The 20,344-nt window shown below is 40.9% G+C and overlaps 1 protein-coding gene across 2 annotated transcripts in view; it reads right to left on the minus strand.

The window, feature by feature from the left end:
* Positions 1 to 20,344, minus strand: part of dhx9 (DEAH (Asp-Glu-Ala-His) box helicase 9) — a 34,406-nt gene that overhangs the window by 1,869 nt on the left and 12,193 nt on the right. The window contains exons 1-19 of one of the 2 annotated variants that reach the window (XM_060931002.1): positions 17,372 to 17,488; positions 17,106 to 17,152; positions 16,810 to 16,946; positions 16,624 to 16,713; positions 13,988 to 14,143; positions 13,796 to 13,873; positions 11,771 to 11,962; positions 11,391 to 11,532; positions 11,089 to 11,171; positions 10,815 to 10,971; positions 10,588 to 10,685; positions 8,470 to 8,683; positions 8,267 to 8,361; positions 1,544 to 1,617; positions 1,251 to 1,403; positions 850 to 1,010; positions 607 to 718; positions 345 to 506; positions 60 to 187 (exon numbers count right to left, since the gene is read on the minus strand). In XM_060931002.1, the coding sequence (XP_060786985.1) occupies positions 60 to 187; positions 345 to 506; positions 607 to 718; positions 850 to 1,010; positions 1,251 to 1,403; positions 1,544 to 1,617; positions 8,267 to 8,361; positions 8,470 to 8,683; positions 10,588 to 10,685; positions 10,815 to 10,971; positions 11,089 to 11,171; positions 11,391 to 11,532; positions 11,771 to 11,962; positions 13,796 to 13,873; positions 13,988 to 14,143; positions 16,624 to 16,713; positions 16,810 to 16,946; positions 17,106 to 17,152; positions 17,372 to 17,400 (2,308 nt within the window). In that variant the 5' untranslated portion in view covers positions 17,401 to 17,488. Of the gene's footprint in view, positions 1 to 59; positions 188 to 344; positions 507 to 606; positions 719 to 849; positions 1,011 to 1,250; positions 1,404 to 1,543; positions 1,618 to 8,266; positions 8,362 to 8,469; positions 8,684 to 10,587; positions 10,686 to 10,814; positions 10,972 to 11,088; positions 11,172 to 11,390; positions 11,533 to 11,770; positions 11,963 to 13,795; positions 13,874 to 13,987; positions 14,144 to 16,623; positions 16,714 to 16,809; positions 16,947 to 17,105; positions 17,153 to 17,371; positions 17,489 to 20,344 lie in introns of those variants that run through there. The other variant, XM_060931000.1, reaches the window with a different exon arrangement.

Raw genomic sequence — 20,344 nt, forward strand, 5'->3', positions numbered from 1 at the left:
CAGTGCATGACTGTAATCATGTTTGCGGTTAACTGGTTTAGTGGAGAATGTTTACATACCTTCAGGAAAACCGGTGTTAATTAGGATCTCCTTTAGCTGGACTTTGGCCTCCCAGGTCATCCTTAAAGTGGACATATGCAAACGCTTGTGCTCACAGAACCTGGCTTCTGCCTCTTCTCCACCCATCCTAAAACACAAGATAAACCCTTTTTTAATTCCAAACACATTCATTACTTTTTAAAATCACTTAGACCATACAATCCTATCAGGGGCTGTAAAATAATCTGGCTCCTAAAATTCATGTGTACGCGTGCGTATTATGTTTCAACAGCAGAAACTCCTACCTGACTTCATCCCAGGCTTGAAAGACAGAAAGTAGGGCCACATGGTCAGAGAATCGTGTGCCTGCAAAGTTCCTGTGAACAAACCCCAAACGCTTGCCCTCGCTGATGAATGGCTCAGAGAAGCATGAGGCGGCAGAAATTGTGCATACGGCATCTCCTACACTAGAAAGGCAACACAGACACGGATATGCAAATAGTTAACAGCCATGACAAGCAAGTTAAAAACTTTATTTCACAAAACAAGTAACATCAAAACAGCTACTTTAGGATGCAGCCCATGATCATCATCTTTCCCAGACGAGGCTCAATGGGCAGTCGGGCCAGGATACGTCCCATTGGGGTCAGCTCATCGTTGCTGTCAAGTGCATCTAGCTCTGGAAAATCAAATTCGTTCCCATGTAGGTTTTACTTAGGACACTAAAAAAGTATGCACCATTTACAGCATTTAGTTCAACCGATCATTTATTTCTGCAAGGCTAAGCATGGTGAGATATATGTGCAGTACCTCGGAGAGTGTGTTCAGCTTCAATCACAGCATCCAGAGGAGGAGGCTCAATTGCTTTGGCTAGAAAATGGCCAATAGCACCAAGCCTGAGCAGCTTGATGCTGAGTGCCACCTCATGCAGCGGTGTGCGAAAGATCTCTGGAGTCATGTGGGTCTCCAATCTATAGTGGTAATCACATTAACAATAAATAAATATTTTATTCCATGCTTGGTGTAACAGAGCAACACTGAAGTCTAGAATATAAATATAGAATAAAAAGTTGCATGCTAACTTGGCCCAAGACAGGGATTCAGTTGTGCTTTTAAAAAAATTAAAATAAATAAAAAGTGCCCCATAACACCCCATTACATCCATGAAAACGCAGAGAATGTAGATTTGATGTTTTGTAATGTATACATACTTGTCAAAGCGTGCTTTGCTACACAGGTGGAAGCAGAAACCTGGCCTCACACGTCCAGCTCGGCCCTTTCTCTGCTCCAGGTTGGTCTTGGATGCCCACACAGTTGCATAGTTGGTCATGTTGTTATGGGCAGTAAATAGCTTCACCTTCTGCCTGTGTGGTTAAAACCAGAGTAAATTATTTAACCATCATTATGTTAAAAACAAAAGGCGCTCAAGCAGATCGGATGGATATTAAGTACAAATTTAGGAGTTGTGAAATGCTCATGTGCAATATTTATACATAAAACGTACTTGCAGGAGTCAACGACATAGACCACATCGTTGATGGTAATGCTGGTCTCAGCAATATTTGTTGATAGAATAACCTGCAAAGACAATACACAAAATCAATGAATAAATCAGTCGGGGAACATGAGGGGGTGGGGGTGTTTTGTGTGTATGTACACTACTGTTCAAAAGTTTGGGGTCACTTTGAAATGTCCTTATTTTTGAAAGAAAAGCACTGTTCTTTTCAATGAAGATCACTTTAAACTAATCAGAAATCCACTCTATACATTGCTAATGTGGTAAATGACTATTCTAGCTGCAAATGTCTGGTTTTTGGTGCAATATCTCCATAGGTGTATAGAGGCCCATTTCCAGCAGCTCTCACTCCAGTGTTCTAATGGTACAATGTGTTTGCTCATTGCCTCAGAAGGCTAATGGATGATTAGAAAACCCTTGTACAATCATGTTAGCACAGCTGAAAACAGTTTCTCTCTTTAGAGAAGCTATAAAACTGACCTTCCTTTGAGCAGATTGAGTTTCTGGAGCATCACATTTGTGGGGTCGATTAAATGCTCAAAATGGCCAGAAAAATGTCTTGACTAGATTTTCTATTCATTTTACAACTTATGGTGGTAAATAAAAGTGTGACTTTTCATGGAAAACACTAAATTGTCTGGGTGACCCCAAACTTTTGAACGGTAGTGTATGTATAATAGCTAACAGCACTTTGCTAGTTTTGAAGCTCAATCTAAAACTATTTGAAAAAACAAAGTTTAAATATATTTGAATTACAAACCCCAATCCCAGGATAATTGGGATATTTTTCAAAATGCAATAAAAACAAAAATCTGTGATTTGTTAATTCACATGAACCTCTATTTAAGTGACAAAAGGACAAAGAAAAGGCTTTCAATAGTTTTAATGACCAACTTAATTTATTTTGTAAATATTAACAAAAATTAGAATTTGATGCCTGTAACACACTCCTCTTTACTTTTACTACTTAGGCTACCCACGTGTTAAATGCAGAGGAGGAATTTCGCAGTGCTAGAGTTTATATATGACAAAAATTAAAATAAGTAATATAATATATAATAGTTGTTCTGCTTGATTTACCCACAAATGTATTTATTCCACTTGAAGTGTTTGGCAACCTAGCTACTGGATTTGGGACACTACGACATCCTGAACTATTTAGTATTTGGGACTTCTCGATACACCAGAGATGCTAAAAAGGCAAACAAAAGTACAGATGCCTACTAAAAGGCAGCTTTCATGAGTGCTGGAATGTTATGGGAAATTCCCGATAAAGAAAAACACTATGACAAAGGTAAGCTCAAATGTGGACTTCGAACAGTAATAAACAAACCAGAGCCTACAGCTCACATATTTTATGGTGTTTAGCCGAGTCTACATTATCAGTACATAAGCATGCTGCTAGCTGAGCCAAGCATGAGGGGAGGGCTAACAAAATATATCGTGTCCAAAACCCACATTCAGATATCCGCAGTTGCGATGTCACATAAAAGCGACCACAATGTTGTAACCTTTTCGTTCTGTTCACTTTTACTTCGTTTGTTAAATAACCTAACAGATTTGCCATGGCAATTGGGAAAAATTCAAGTAGGAGCCCTGCATCCCGGGACGCATTAAATTCTGAACATGCATTTTGTGCGTTAAAAAAAAAAAAAAAATGCACGATTTCTACGTTAACGCGATCCCTGACAGGTCTAAATTATAAGCGTCGCAGCAACGGTTTAACGGGTAGCGGCAGGTCACTAAGCGTATCGGTCAATAAATTCAGCATAGCGGGGCCGCTATGCTGGGACGCTTTAGGGGACACCCTGCAGAGGGAGGAGAAAGTGCTGTTCATTCATTCAACTCCGCTGACATTTTTCCTGTCCAGGAACTGAACCAGAACAGAACCCTTTGGGCCCAAGGCTGCTTCTCTACCCTTCAGGCCATGGCTGCCCCCAGTATTATTTACTGTAGAATTTGAAAGACTGAAATTCTCTACAATCTTGTGCTGAGAAATGTTCTTTTTGAATTGACGAACAATTCTCTCACGAATCTTGGCATAAAGGAGTGAGCCATGACCCATCCTTGCTCGCAAAGACCGAGCCTTTGGTGCATGCTCCTTTTCTACCCCATCATGATACCCTCACCTGTTACCAATTAACCTGCTTATTGCAGAATCTTCAAATATGGTGTTACTTGAATATCGTTTTAATTTTTTCAGCTTTTTTTTTTTTTGGTGTGGGACAGGCATCAAATTCTAACTTTGTTTATATTTCTGAAATACAATTAAGTTGGTCAGTAAAACTATTAAAAATGGTTCTTTGTACTTTACAAATCACATTTCTATTTTTATTGCATTTTGGAAAATAACCCAACTTTTCTGGAAATGGGGTTAGCAGAAATGTTACATAATATAAAATTATTTATTACTGAAATAGTGTGAAATCAGAAAGTATACACAATTTTTTATATCAATCCATCCATTATCCGTAGCCACTTATCCTGTGCAGAGTCAGAGGCAAGCTGGAGTCTATCCCAGCTGACTATGGGCGAGAGGCAGGGGACACCCTGGACAAGTCACCAAATCATCACAGGGATGAAAGAGAAAAACAAAAATTCACACTCACATTTACGGTGAATTTAGAGGCACCAATTAGCCTAACCTGCATGTCTTTGGACTGTGAGGAAAACTAGAGCACCCGGCAGAAACCCACGCAGACACGGGGAGAACATGCAAACTCCACACAGAAAGGCCCTCGCTGGCCGCTGGGCTCGAACACAGAACCTTCTGATATTGTATTCACAATAGAACATAGACAACATATCAAATGTCGAAAGTGAGACATTTTGAAATTTCATGCCAAATATTGGCTCATTTGAAATTTCATGACAGCAACACATCTCAAAAAAGTTGGGACAGGGGCAATAAGAGGCTGGAAAAGTTAAAGGTACAAAAAAGGAACAGCTGGAGGACCAAATTCATTAGGTCAATTGGCAATAGGTCATTAACATGACTGGGTATAAAAAGAGCATCTTGGAGTGGCAGCGGCTCTCAGAAGTAAAGATGGGAAGAGGATCACCAATCCCCCTAATTCTGCGCCGACAAATAGTGGAGCAATATCAGAAAGGAGTTCGACAGTGTAAAAGTGCAAAGAGTTTGAACATATCATCATCTACAGTGCATAATATCATCAAAAGATTCAGAGAATCTGGAAGAATCTCTGTGCGTAAGGGTCAAGGCCGGAAAACCATACTGGGTGCCCGTGATCTTTGGCCCTTAGACGGCACCGCATCACATACAGGCATGCTTCTGTATTGGAAATCACAAAATGGGCTCAGGAATATTTCCAGAGAACATTATCTGTGAACATAATTCATCGTGCCATCCGCCGTTGCCAGCTAAAACTCTATAGTTCAAAGAAGAAGCCGTATCTAAACATGATCCAGAAGTGCAGACGTCTTCTCTGGGCCAAGGCTCATTTAAAATGGACTGTGGCAAAGTGGAAAACTGTTCTGTGGTCAGACGAATCAAAATTTGAAGTTCTTTATGGAAATCAGGGACGCCGTGTCATTCGGACTAAAGAGGAGAAGGACGACCCAAGTAGTTATCAGCCCTCAGTTCAGAAGCCTGCATCTCTGATGGTATGGGGTTGCATTAGTGCGTGTGGCATGGGCAGCTTACACATCTGGAAAGACACCATCAATGCTGAAAGGTATATCCAGGTCCTAGAGCAACATATGCTCCCATCCAGACGACGTCTCTTTCAGGGAAGACCTTGCATTTTCCAACATGACAATGCCAAACCACATACTGCATCAATTACAGCATCATGGCTGCGTAGAAGAAGGGTCCGGGTACTGAACTGGCCAACCTGCAGTCCAGATCTTTCACCCATAGAAAACATTTGGCGCATCATAAAACGGAAGATACGACAAAAAAGACCTAAGACAGTTGAGCAACTAGAATCCTACATTAGACAAGGATGGGTTACAGTTTTTCTCAATTGCTAAAACACTAAACCCTACTGTCTGAACCAAATGCTCAGTTGCCTGAACCCACTGATTGAATCAATCACTCTTTTGGCAAAATCATAAGCAGTTTTCACCTGTTTAGACACAACTTGCCAACACATTTTCATTGTGATGCACCCATGCTGCATAATGGTGAGCACAGGTGACACCACTTGAACACAACAACTCAAAACTGATCACACATTTGGCTAATGATGTGAGGGAACATATAAGCTAGTTCAGAGAGCACTGGTTTGTGAGGCCCTACAATGGATAGAAATCTGAGAGGAAGAGTTTGTGTGAGAGGAGGTCGAGGCGGTCAGTGAAGACAAAGAACAGTAATATCTGATGAAAATCAGAGCTACTGTGATTGACCATGTTCTTGTCCATAGTATGAGCATGAGGGAGGCTGGAGAAAGGGTACAAACAAACATCAGCAGATTCACTGTGTCCACCATAATCCGAAGATTTAGAGAACAGGTAATTACCTTTTTTGACATTATAGTACAGTATGTAAATGTTGACAGCAATTACTGTATGACATACTATATACTGTACCACAGTATACTTTAAGTAAATATATGTTTCAGTACATCACTGTACCAATGTACTGTAGTATTGTAATGGAGGGTTGGTCTAACTGTTTGTAGGCCTAGTATTCCATGTATATTTTTTGTAACTGCATGTTCTCTTTTTGTAGAATTGAAAGACTGACACATGAGGGTGGTAGGACAGGTATGTTCTCCCCACACCAAGAGACCCTAATTGTTGATATGGTCCGTTAAACTGAGTGAAATTGAGCAGAAGATCACTGAGGACCATGTAAATTGAGGGTATAAACAGTGTCACCCTCTCTACTGTTGATCGTGTCCTCAAGCGCAACAGACTGCACATGAAACAGCTGTACAGAGTGCCCTTTGATCGCAACTCTGAGTCAAAGAGCAAAGATTCCAGTATGTACAGGTTGGTATATATCCAGACACATTCAATGTTGATTACTCCAAGTAGTGATTTACTGTAGTGGCCTAAATCACTTTTTCTGTATCACTTACAAAACTATATTTCTACACAGAGGGTTTTTCAACTGGATGCAATGGAAAGAACCCATGAATACATCTACAAGGATGAAGCTGGGTTTAATCTCTCCAAAAGGAGAAGGAGAGGCCGTAATGTGATTGGCCATTGGGCCATTGTTGGTGCCCCTGGGCAGCGTGGTGGCAATGTCACATTATGTACTGCCATCAGCAATCATGGGGTTGTCCACCATCATGCCAACCTGGGGCCCTACAACATGCACCAGCTCCTCATTTTCCTCAATCACATGCGAGATGCTCTGTTAGGGCAGCAGGATGAGCATCCCATCTATGTTGTTGTTTGGGACAATGTGAGTTTTCACAGAGCCCTCCAGGTTAGAGAGTGGTTCAATATGAACCAAGGGTTTATCAATCTTTGCCTTCCACCGTACTTCCCCTTTCCTAAACCCCATTGAGGAATTCTTCTCCTCATGGCGGTGGAAAGTATATGAACGCCAACCTTACACCAGGGTAAATCTCCTGCAAGCCATGGAACTTGCCTGTGGTGACATAGGTGTGGAGGCATGCCAAGCCTGGATACGGCATGCCAGGGGTTTTTCCCCCCGTTGCCTGGCCAGACAAAATGTGGCCTGTGATGTGGATGAAGTCCTGAGGCCTGACCCAGTACAGAGACATGATGCTGTGGCTGACTAATGCACTTATTTGTATATTTTTGTACTTTATTTTTACCTGGGCTTACTGTACACAAGTGGCAAATGCACAAGATTTCTGCTTGTGCATTTACATGTAGCACTTGTAAAAACAAGATTTCTGTTTTTTTGTCTTTTTGTACAAGTGCTAAATGCACAGTTTTTTTGTTTTGCAACATGCATTTAGCCTACAGTGAACAATAAACATTTATTTCTCCAGCTTCATGTCCTGAGCATTGTGTTTTCTATTTTTCTATGTAGTGTTTAGTGACTGCTCAGTAGTGTTTTTAATTTTGATTGACTCGGGGCACGATTTGACAACATAGTTCAGTTTTGAGCACAGATTGAACTGTTTTGAGGTGAAAGTTTGGTTTTGCAAGAAGAGTCTGAGGTTTTGTGAATGTAGCTTGAAAATTGGGTTGTGTGTTCACAGTTTAGAGAAAAGGAGAGCAGCTTTCAAGAAATGTGTCTGAGCAATCGAGAAAAACTAACATTCCTATCCCTAAACTTGAGCAACTTGTCTCCTCAGTCCCCAGACGTTTACAGACTGTTGTAAAGAGAAAAGGGGATGTCTCACAGTGGTAAACATGGCCTTGTCCCAACTTTTTTGAGATGTGTTCTTGTCATGAAATTTAAAAAATCACCCAATTTTTCTCTTTAAATGATACATTTTCTCAGTTTAAACATTTGATATGTCATCTATGTTCTATTCTGAATAAAATATGGAATTTTGAAACTTCCACATCATTGCATTCCGTTTTTATTTACAATTTGTTCTTTGTCCCAACTTTTTTGGAATCGGGGTTGTGTATATTACACACACTTTAACAAACGATTATATTAAAAGTAATAAATGTTAACTTATAAATACATGTACAAAAACCACTGGATACAAAATACCATGAGCAAAGTTAGCTGATGGCTAATCATTTACTCTCCAAGCTGGACAGATATTTTAACGTGATACACAAACTCAATGTTAAAAAGGCACACACCTTAGTCACTCCTTCAGGTACGGGCTCAAACACCAGCCTTTGCTCCTCTCTGGGGATCTGAGAGTGGAGAGGCAGGATCCTGTAACGATGGCTACCTAGTACACACAAAATAGCACAGATGAATTAGCTTCATCGGCAGCTTAAGCTTACCTCAACAATGCAATACACGGTATTGGCTAAATGAACTATGAAGTCTAACTGACCAAAATGTGTGTTCATCTCCAAGTGTTTCTGCATGGAATAGATGAGATTCCAGCCAGGCAGGAATACTAATACAGCCCCAGCTACTTGCAACGTTTCGATGTACTTCAACAGGGCCTCAATTAACTCAAATGGAGTTTCCTTCTCGTTCATTTGGGCCATGGAGCGTTTGGTCTCTGGACCATACTCGGGTCCACACGTTAAGTTACAGTTTACCTGTGGAAGACAAAAACACCTTGTATTGCAAAGAGGGTTCATTTTGCATTCTCCACATTCTTATTTGTTCAAGAGTGTCAATGAAACATACACCCCTATGGAGTAACTAGTGTCAGGCATGAAAACGGGTCAGGGGTGAAAAAGGTGAGAAGGGTGCGTGAGTGGTGACGTGGCCTCTGGTGTTGTTTTATTTTGTTTGGGGGGGGTCCTCCCCCAGAATAAATATTATAGCCTCCTTACTACGTAAGTATACTGTATTGACATTTGCACAAGGACATACAGTACAAATATACAAAGTAGTTATAGTGAAATTATGCCCTGGAAAAAAATGCGAATAATAGAACGAAGAAAGTGGAGAACACACAAGGAATAGTGATCATATTTTCCTTTTATTTGCCTGGACCACCAGTGTCTCCATGGCCCGCTTTCGTTGAGTTGCCACACGTTTCAGCCTTGCCCGCTTCTCTCCTTCAGCAGTCGGTTTCTTGGCCTGCTGAGCACTGCAAGTTGCTTGAGAGCCATACTTGCTCTGCTGCTTTTCCTCCTTGTTCACCCTCTGCTGGAGTTTGTATGTGGCTGCTGCAGAGTTAATGTTCTTGCACAATGTTCTGTCCACTTCCCCAAACTTCACGTCCTCCCTTCTAAACAGCTGCATAGCTGTCTTCCCCCTGGACATCAGCGTGTACTTGACCGTCTGTATTGCATTAAATGTTTCCACATTCATGTTGCCACTCCTTTGATCAATTACATCATTCATCAGACTAAATGAGGACTCGACTCTAGGTCCATGAAAGATGGAGAGGCAACACTTAACCAGTGCACCCAGGGAGGGGCACTTGTCTGGTTTGTCGAAGACATGACCCCACCACTCCACGATGCTCTCTCCCTCCTTGAAGCTGGGCATGGTCAGGTCAACACTGAACCGCACAAGTTCCCTCTGGATATCCTGGTCTGCTGGCAAGAGGTGCCCCAGCATACCACTCAGCCTGCCAAGATATGGAAGTACCTGCAGCTTTCAGTTCTTTTTAAATCAAGGCTGAATACTTTCTTCTTTGCTGCTGTCTTTTATTAAATCAAATTTGAGACTTTTAAATTGATTTCTTTCAGCACAGACAGCACTACAAAACGGCGTCTCCACTATACAGTGCCCTATATAGTGAGTAGCGAGCAATTTCAGACACAGATTGTCGAAAGAGGGCGCGCCCTCTTTCGAATGCTGACGTAATCAAGCTGGAAGTTTTGTTTGTTTTGATAGCAGTCAGGAAAGTTTGAAAAAAGTCGGAAATTCAGTACGATGACTTAATCCAGCTTCCAGCTTCTGGTGGTCTGGTCTGCACTCTGACTGATGCGTGCATGCTCTGGCCAGCAGGAGAAGAGGTGCAAAATGATGCTGCTTGCCCTTCGCAGCGAGATGTACTCGTCGCTATGGCGTCAATATCAAAGCAGGAGGAGGAGGCGCAAACTGGCACGAACTGTCTATGGATGCGAAGTGACCTCCTTGCCCTTCGGGTCAATATCAAACCCCCCCCCCCCAAGTTTTCTCATCGGATCTACACGATTCACATAGGTCACCCATTTTGTTTTCAAAACGGCGAATTTCGCCGAAAGGTGAGGGATTTTCATGTATGTAGTGTGCAAGTGAAAAAGGACATGCAATATTAATTTAAAAGGGGGGGGGGGGGGGGGCAGGATGGACGTTGGTGGATGTCAACACACTAACAGCTCACATACTTGCAATTAGTCATCAGAAAATACTGTGGCTTTTCACGCGATTCTGGTGTGTACCGAAATGTGCTTACATTTGGGTACTTGATGTACTCTACACATTTGTTTATCAGCATTTCAGCATAACCTAACAATACAGAAACAGGTTTGGAGCTGGTAGACTTTATCCTTTTGCATACCTCGTCCTCACCACCTTCCTCATCTTTGTCTTTTCTCTTCTTATCTGATGGAGGTGGAACAAACTGTGTCATCTGAATGCAGTCCTCCAGGAAATACTCTGTAAACATTAGTGGGAATCATTTTTACAGAACGCCAGATACATATTCTTACAAAACTACCCACAAAAATATTTTTCTTCAACTTTATTTTACATTTCTTTAATATAGAGAGGCCAGTAATTACATACGTTGAACGGGGTATGTGCGTCCAAATACTTCTATGATGGGACAGTTGAAGTAGTATTCTCTGAACATGGTTGTATCAATGGTGGCAGACATAAGGACAACACGGACGTCAGGGAAGGTATGGATCACATCTCTTAACACCACCATCAGGAAATCGGTCTTGAGACGAAGACAAACGTGCACCAAATTGGTCACCAAATCTTGTACTGCTTGAATTTCTAAAAATCACACAAACTTGGATGGCAAGAATTAGACTTCATATACTTTATGCCTTACATTAATGTCTCGCTCATGGATTTCATCTACAATCACATGGCTGATTCCTCGAATTCCGGCTTCCAGCTTCCTCAGGAGAACCCCTTAGAAAGGAATCAAAAGGCGGCTAATTATTCAAGGAATCAAGAAAAGTGAAAACTACTTATTGAATAAACTGATATTTTACTGTAATTATGGCTACAGGCAGGCATATTTTTTTCCAAACAACTGATCACATAACACTGCTTTATGATAATTTGAATTGGTGTACTCTGATTCACGCAAAAGGCATGAAGGTTGTCAAGTGTGATATATCAACTCACCGACAGTGCAGAAGAGGATGCTGGCATGCGGTCTGGGCAGGATGGACTCAAAGCGTACGCTGTATCCGCAGCTCTTCCCGAGATCTTCACCTCTTTCGTACGCCACACGCTCAGCCACTGACACCGCGCTGATTCGTCGAGGCTAGTCCGATCACATTAGAAACCAAATTGTTCCGAGTTAATTGCTACAAGCAGTGCATTCAGAGGCAATGTAATGCATTACCATGTCAAATCTAATGAATTTTAACTCTCAATACTGGTCCCTGTTAGATTTTTATACAAGTTGTTCCACTTACAACATGCAAATCAACTGCTTCATCTGTAGGAGCCTATTGATTAAACTCTGCTCGTTCCTAACATGGCCCTGTGTAGTAGTTCACCTGAGTGACGACAATGTTGCACTCTGAGGCTCTTCCTCCTCGAATGTACTGGTCCAGAATGTACTGCGGCACCTGCGTGGTCTTTCCGCAGCCTGTGGCCCCACGGATGATCACTACCGGATTGCTGTTGATGGTGTGCATTATTTCCTCCTCAAACTTTTTGACAGGCAGCTGCTCTCGCTCATGCAGCCTCTGCCATAGAAACAAAAATCGGGTGCTGAGCACAAAGCCGGATTTTCATTTCAAATTCTCACCTAATGATTTACATCACAAAAGCAACAAGAACAGCAGATAACCGTAAAACTCAGAGCCTAATCGAGGAATTTGAAAATAGGGGACAGAAAACATTAACATGGGTAAAAATATCCCTCATTTGTTCCAGTTAGTGGGGACAGAAAAATAAGTAATACATTGGTAGATATTTTCAAGAGTACATCTTTAAACAGAACAGTTTTATTAATAAAACTAAATACATGTAACAAACATTCATATCAGATGTTAATCTATATAATATCATAATTATCCTCCTAAGACCCAAGCTGTTTTTTTTACATGCATTTTTTATTTCTTTTTGCTATTTGGGCTTATTAGAACCTGATTAGAATAAAAACTAAGCATCATCTTTGATAAGATGTACTTTTTGAGAAAAAGTATGTCCACATATGTGGATTCTTGTTCTGAATTTCTAAAAAGTGCTGTCCACGTATGTGACCGCTAGGCCCTAGGAGGTTAAGGCACTATACATATCCTTTAATACAGTGATATGAAAACCACATCAGCAAACACTTATTCACAGTTTATAGTATTGCACAAATATTATGATCAGATCTGAACTTTAAAAATGTAAAGATTTTAGATCAAAAACTATATGAAGAATTATATACACTGCAAAACCTTACAAAAATGATTAGTTTTCTGTTATATGACTAGGTTACTGTTTTACTATAAATCATGTGACTAGCCTATTTTTACCAATTTGACCACCAGTAGTATAATATTGCATATCAAATATGACTAGGTTAATATTACATCATTTGATATAGTAAAGTCTAAAATCCATGTAGTCTTGCCACTATTAATTAATAATAAGATGAAAAATCTGACTTTCTGAATAAAATAAAATCACTATCAAATATTTAAAAATGCTATCATATTTGTTTTGTTCAGACCACCTTTCATGAAAGTGAAAAACAATCTACCCATGTTTAAACTAGATTTTGACATAAATGACTGGAGATAATCTCAAAATTCAGACTTCCTAAAAAGTATATAATCTCTATCATTTACAATCTTACAGTACCTACAATTACACAAGAACAGATTAAATATATTTCATAATATTTAATAAAACTTACATAATACCAAACATTATCAAACTAATTGTATATTGGCATTAGGAAAATAATATCAAATTAAAACTACAAAAACCATTATCAATCAGAATCAAACGACTTAGTATGTCTTCACACTGTCATATAATTACTCTAAGATCATATTTGTACACAAACTTATTATGTTTGGATGAGACAGAACGATATGCCATGTGCTTTCGGGTATTTTTAAAACACTTCACACGATTGGTTGAGATACACTGTCTTCCGGTTCAGTGACCAATGATAATAGTTCACAAAACTGTTTTACCCACTAAATAAACCATTCGGAATACTTCAGTCCTTTCCGATATTTTCCGATTGGTGTGTAAACGCTATATTTACCGCAGTGCTTGCTAGCTGGTGCTGACAAATTGATACGCACAAGATTCAGTAAAACGCGACTACACGCTCTCTCTACTTACAAATGCGCGACAAAATGAATAGATACGCAATATCACTCTCGTGCCCAAAAAGTGGATGTGCGACAGACAGATAAAAAAAAAAAAAAAAACGCGTATTATCACATATTACGCGCCCTAGATTAGGCTCTGAAACTGACAAATAGTATACTGAAGAAAGTATATCTGCATGTACGTATCATGGTCTTTGAAGACGGTGCAAGTTGGATAATCAGTGTATATATCCTTCTCACCTCCTGCAGGTTGGTGTCATGATCTATTTGGTAGTGGAGCTCACTTTGCAGGTCTGAACTGATCTGCTCTGGGGTGCACTGCCAACGCGTTCAGAAATGTGGAAAAACAAATGTAGGCATTACTCACTACAATGGAAATTGTATTCTGTTTAAGTTTAGAGAGAATAAATATCAAACAAAGAGCAAACTTACAAAAGCCAGAGGTCCCTCATCAATGTTGCTGCTGGTCCAAGGGTTCCAGTTGACTTGAGGAGGAGACCACTGCACCACACCTCCTATACTCTGCCTCTGTGATGGCTCAAACTGGGCTAACTTTCCCTGAACCAGAGACACTGGGCCACTAGGATCCTGGACCAAAAATAAGGCATATTTTAATAAGACAAGAAAACCTCATACATTCAGTATCCATTTTTATGCCACACGCTGGACGAACTCTAGAGACTACTGCGTGTGAAAACCCTAGGTGTTTCTAAAATTCTCAAACCAGCCCACCTAGTATCCACACCATGCCAAGGTCAAAGTCACTGAGGGCGCTTTCACACCGCTAGTTCGATTATTTGGTCCGCACCAGGCAGTAAAATTGTTACATTGCAGCATACAGACTGCGTGTGGTCCGCGTTCACACATGCAAACGAACCAAATTGGTCTGAATGACGTTTCGTCATCTTTTGGTGGAAATAAGCGCCAATTTGGACTTTCACAATGGAGCGACACGTTCGCATACTGTTTCTTGCGCTGGTCCTTGCTTTTTATATCGTCAACATTACCCATCTCTGGCAAAATATCCAGTTCCGGAATGAGTCGCGGCTGCAGCTGGAAAACAATCTTCGGATATACTGGATTCGCCGAAGGCATATAGCGCGTCATTTCAGGCAGAGGAGACACGCTATTTTCACCAATGCTGTCCTGCTGATGATGAGACAAGCACCTTTCCAAAGACCCACAAGGTAGGCTATAGTCTATTAGCCTTTGCATCTGTAAGTGCCTGCACCCTGACACAGCTGAAACATCTGCAGTGTTGTAATGTCAATTTAATTGAAACTCCTGAGTTGGTCCAGGTTCACGTTCTCACCAGAGGTTGACATTTGGTGCGGAATCAAGCGGACCGAGACCACCCCTTTTTGGAGGTCTCGGTCCGCTTGATTTAGTGCGCACCCGAGTGTGATTGATGCTTTCACACTGACGAAAACGAACCGAACTAAGAGCTTTTGGTTCGAATGGACTGTTTAGTGCACACCAACTGCTGATGGTGTGAAAGCACCCTGAGATCACATTTCCCCCATTATAATGTTTGATGTGAACATTAACTGCAGCTCTTGAGCTATATGTGCATTAGTTAAATGCACCGTGCTGCTGCCCCATGACTGGCCGATTGAACAAAAATGCATGTGTTCCTAATAAACCAGATGGTGAGTATGAGACTAAATCAGGGATGAGAATGAAAAATATTTTAAAAGTCTGAAAAAAACGGGGCGGGGCACGGGGGGGGCTAATTATTTTTGGCTTTTTTTTTTTTTACCCCAAAACCATTAATTTTATCAGCAAAAATTTGCAATTTATTTGGAAATAAATTCCCCTTCTTGGTGGACTCCCAGGTGAAAATGATTAATATGGTACAAGAGACTTGTTTTTAATCAATTCACATTTGATGATTTCAAAAAAATCAATGCACCTTTTAATATAAACGAGCTCTACAGTATTATATTTCTGCATTTTTGTGATTCATCTTTGAATACTCCAATCTTTTAAAATGAAGTGCAAACCAGAAAAAAGTTCTATCATATAATTCTCTTAAGCTTTCTTCTGATGTTATCGTGGTAGCAGGAGGTCTTGCATATTAAGCAGGCAACATTCAACATCACTCATCACTTCCCTTTCAACTGTTGTGTGGACTAACTGGGTTTTATCTGGACAGGATGTTGTGTAATGTAATACAGATACCATATGGTCAATCTGAAGATTGAGATGGTGATTTTGAATTAAAGAACAGGCATGTACAATGGGCATTACATATTGGAAAATTTTTTTTTTAATTCAAAAACTATAAGTTCATCTCGGCCTAAAAAATTTGGGCAGACGCTCCCGCGTGGCACATGCCAGCAATCCCTCCTATGAAATGAGCAATAAGTAGGAGAGTTATACATGCTATCATACCTAAAATTATCAGAAATATAGATATGATACTATGATTCTCCCCAACATGCTACATTAGATAAGCTAACCCCATTTATAAAAAGATACACACTTGTATATGATGTGTAATTGATATATATTTTTTGGGGCGCGTGCTCTCTCTCTGCCATGCTGATCCTGTAGGCTGCACTGACTCAAACTCTGGTCCTCGAGGAAAAAAAAAGAAAAAAAAAAAAAAAGAGATAAAAGCCCGCCCACACTGAAAGCTGATTGGCTTATTTTGCTAAGTAACCCAATCAAGATGCTCTTTGTCTGGCATGCGCTACATGAACAGGCACACAGGCAGTGTTGCCAGATTGGGTGCTTTTAAGTGCATTTTGGCAGGTTTTGAACATATTTTGGGCTGGAAAACGTCAGCAGTATCTGGCAACACTGCACACAGTCTCCCTCGCGCGCGCACATTCTAAGATGCGTGATGCAGACCTTAATGTTGCGCACGCACGCTTATGCTTGCTTCTATCAATATGCAGGAGACTCCCGGAACTTCCAGGTACCCCCCCCCCCCCAAAAAAAAACCTCAACGGATTTACATCGATCTCAAAAACAATCATTTTGGTCTGCAAAAGTCGGAAATCCGCCAATCGGCGGAAAATTCTCATCCCTGCTAAATGATAGAACTTGACATGAGCACTTACAGCTGGAGGAATCTGGATGCCAAGCTCATGGATGAAACTCTGTAGTTGATGCTTCAGCTCATCACTAACGTTCACATTATACACCTCCAACTAGCAAAGAAATAGGAAACTTTAGTAAATTACCAAAGAGAGATCTAAACGCACAGTCCTCGTTCTAGTGCTGCAAACATGAATGACTGAACTCACCGTCTCTCCTTCTTTCTTCTTGGTCTGTCCTGTAAAAGCCTCAATGACCCCTAGATGGTAGAGCTGACGGACCAGGGACAGCGCGCACGACTGGGCTGCCAGCTTTTTATTGGAGCCATGCTCACGAGCAAAAATATCTGCACATTGTACAGAAAGTATCATTAAAAAAACAAACAAACAAAAACTTCACCGTACTGTAAAAATCCTAGAGCAGAATTGAAATTTCCTCTTGTACAACATGGATTGGTGACAGTGCAAAGCTGACATGAAATGCAAAAGATTAAAAAGATGCTTACTTCTACGCAACTGTTTCACAAAGATAGTCATTTCAGCAATGAAGCTCCTAAAAGCATGAGATTATTAAAAAAAAAAGAGACACAAGTCAAAAAGCAGTTCCATGACATGACTAAAAATCTATACAGATATTAATTCAGTATCAGAATCAAAAGGAAAGCTGTTTTTATCCCCCAGTTATACATATGGCATTAAAAGTAACAGAATGAAATTTTAAAAGCCAAGAGGAAATCACATACATTTATACAGTTCCGTTAAAAGAACTGACCTCTGCCTATCAACTGAACACCATTTCATGAATAAGTGTCCACATGTCAGTGCCTCATCTTGAGTAGGTATGTTTTTCTGCCAGACTTCCAACCATCAACCACTTCCATCTCAGCCATGGGAGCCTCCATTCCTGATGAAGGAGTGACACCAGAAATCACAACCAGCCAGTACCACGCCACAAACAGTCCAGCACTCATCCAATCAAGCACTCCATGTGGCACCTTAGTGCAGCCTAAGCCTTGCCACATGTTTAGCACAAATAAGGTTGTGATTTCTGGTATCATTTTCTCCCTAGCTTATTTCATGTCATAGTTGGCAATGTCAGGACAAGTTGAGCAAAGCATATAATAGTTACTCCAGTAAAGAGAACTTGTTCATGATTTTACATTTCATTTCTTTTCTGTGAGATCCCTTTGGAGTTTAATGTACACCAAGGAGATCTCTCATTCCATTACAAGTCCAACAGAAAAACATACACTCAAATCAACCAACACTACAGGGCAAAGATGTAGAAGCAAGCAGTGGATGGGTTTAAAAATATTTTCCGATTACATCAATTATTTACCCAAAGATGTTCTCCCAAAATATTTCACTAACTTGGTGATTTCCCCCGATTTTGATGGTAACTGTTTTACAGTGAACTATTACGATACTATTAAAAGCTATCAACAGTTACTATTAAGCCCTAATTTATCCCCACACTATTCAGTTAATCAACCTACAGGAGTGCCTAAATGTGAGGAGTCAGATGTACAGTTGCCTTGCAAAAGTACTCGCAACCCTTGAACTTTTTCAAATTTTAGTTAATACCTGAAATAGACAAATCATATATATATCTACTAATGATGGGAGAGCACGGTGGTGTAGTGGTTAGCACCGTTGCTTCACAGAAAAAGAAGGTTCTAGGCTCGAACCCAGTAGCCAACAGGGTCCTTTCCGTGTGGAGTCTGCAAGTTCTCCCTGTGTTTGCATGGGTTTCCTCCTACAGTCCAAAGACGTGCAGTTAGGCTAACTGGCTACTCTAATACCCTGTCCACACTAGGGATTTTGTACCGATACGAAACTACTTTTGTACCACAACACCTGTCCACATTAGCAACTATACCAGTACTGTAGCGGTATAACTGTATCGGTACGAAACCCACAAATGTATGGGTTTCGTACCGGTACAGTACCGGTACTGTAGCGCTTCGCTGTAGTGTGGACAGATGAAGCGGCTCTGTACCAATACAAATATAACGCGCAAGCGCAATGAACCATTCCTACTTCTTCCGGGTTATTCATACAATACAATACGCACGTGCTTTCCAGCTGTAAATAAAACGTCAAAATGGCTCAAAACGACCGTGGAGCTACATGGAGCAAAGAAAGGGGGGAGAAAGGGAGAGGGGGAGGGAGGGGGAAAGAGGGAGGAAGAAAGGAGGAAGAGAAGGAAAGAGGGAGAAAGGGAGGGGAAGAGAAGGGAAGAGGGAGAAAGGGAGATTCATTTTCTTTGTTTCTTTCTCAACTGCCTCGCACGTTTTGCACGATTCGACTGAATAAATGACCACCAGAAACACCGACTGTACATTGACAAAAAGCACACACACGTTGTTTCATCCGCCATATTCTCGGAAGGAAGTTACTCGGTAACCACGGAAACATTTCGCGCACACGCATTTCAACTACCGTGAAAGAAAACCGCAAACATTTCTCGCTAGTGTGGACAGATGCACTAAACTGTACCGGTATACTTTGTATCGATACAGTTATACCACTTTCGTACCGGTATAAGTGTGAACACAGCATAAATTGCCCATAGGTGTGAAAGTGTGCGCGCGCACCACCCTACTACTACAATTCTGGCCGAGTCAACCAAACATGATTCGCCTCAAGCCCGGATAGGGTTTGACAGTGACGACTACTAATAACGAGGCATAAATCTACACAAAACATCTACATACTTTTGGCCTTTGCACAAAACATTATGCCTGGTGGAAACCAAACATTGCTCATCACTCAGAAACACCATTCCGACAGTGAAGCATGGTGATGGTAGCGTGATGTGGGGATGCTTTTCATCAGCAGGGAAGCACTGGTCAGGGGTTAAAGGAAAGGATGGAGCAAACGCAGGGCAATCCTACACGAAAAGCTCTTCCAGTCTGCAAGAGACTTGAGACTGCAGTGGAGGTTCACCTTCCAAAAGGCAATGATCTTCGGCATGCTGTCGGAGCAACACTGGAGTGATTCATAACCAAGGGCCTGACGTTATTAGAATCGCCCAGTCAAAGCACAAACTTCAACCTGACTGAAAATTGGTGGCAAGACTTGAAAGCTGCCATTCACCAACAGCCTCCAGCCAGTTTGACAGAGCTTGAAGAGGTGTGCCGAAAAGAATGGTCAAAAATAAAATATCAGGGTCCAGATGTGCCAAGCTCGTAGCCAGAGATGGTTCTACCAAGTATTAACCCAGTACGCAACCAACAAATGTCTCCTTTGTTTTAAAAGTATCCTTTCTCACAAAAATTATTCTGCACCTTCCAAGTGTTACACATATTACAAGTGGTAAAAAAGAAAAAAACAAATAAAGTACATTTCAATTCCAGGTTGTAACAATACCAAAATATGGAAACATTCCGGGGGGGGGATGCTTATCAAAAATTTAAGTCAAACGAGGAATCTGTTAGATGTCCACTATCGTTGTCAACATTTAGTTACACCCATTCATTCCACACAGAAATAACTGTCTATTAACAATACATTCAAGTTAATTTTACAGTTACTGTTGCTTCCAAACTTCTGTGGTGCAGTGTAGCTAACTCCTGGCTCCCTCGCTTCGCGCCTCTCAATTTTCCAAAACAACCAATCTCTGGCGTTATCTCGTGCTGCATTCGCTGCAGTCGGACATTGGAAATTCGCGCACGTAAATGTCAAATTGGCCGTAATTTTTCTTTGAATTCGTTGCTGCCAACTGGGGTGGTAAGGCTTTCTT

The sequence above is a fragment of the Neoarius graeffei genome, chromosome 1 (assembly GCF_027579695.1).
Source record: "Neoarius graeffei isolate fNeoGra1 chromosome 1, fNeoGra1.pri, whole genome shotgun sequence".
In the NCBI taxonomy this organism is placed as follows: Eukaryota; Metazoa; Chordata; class Actinopteri; order Siluriformes; family Ariidae; genus Neoarius; species Neoarius graeffei.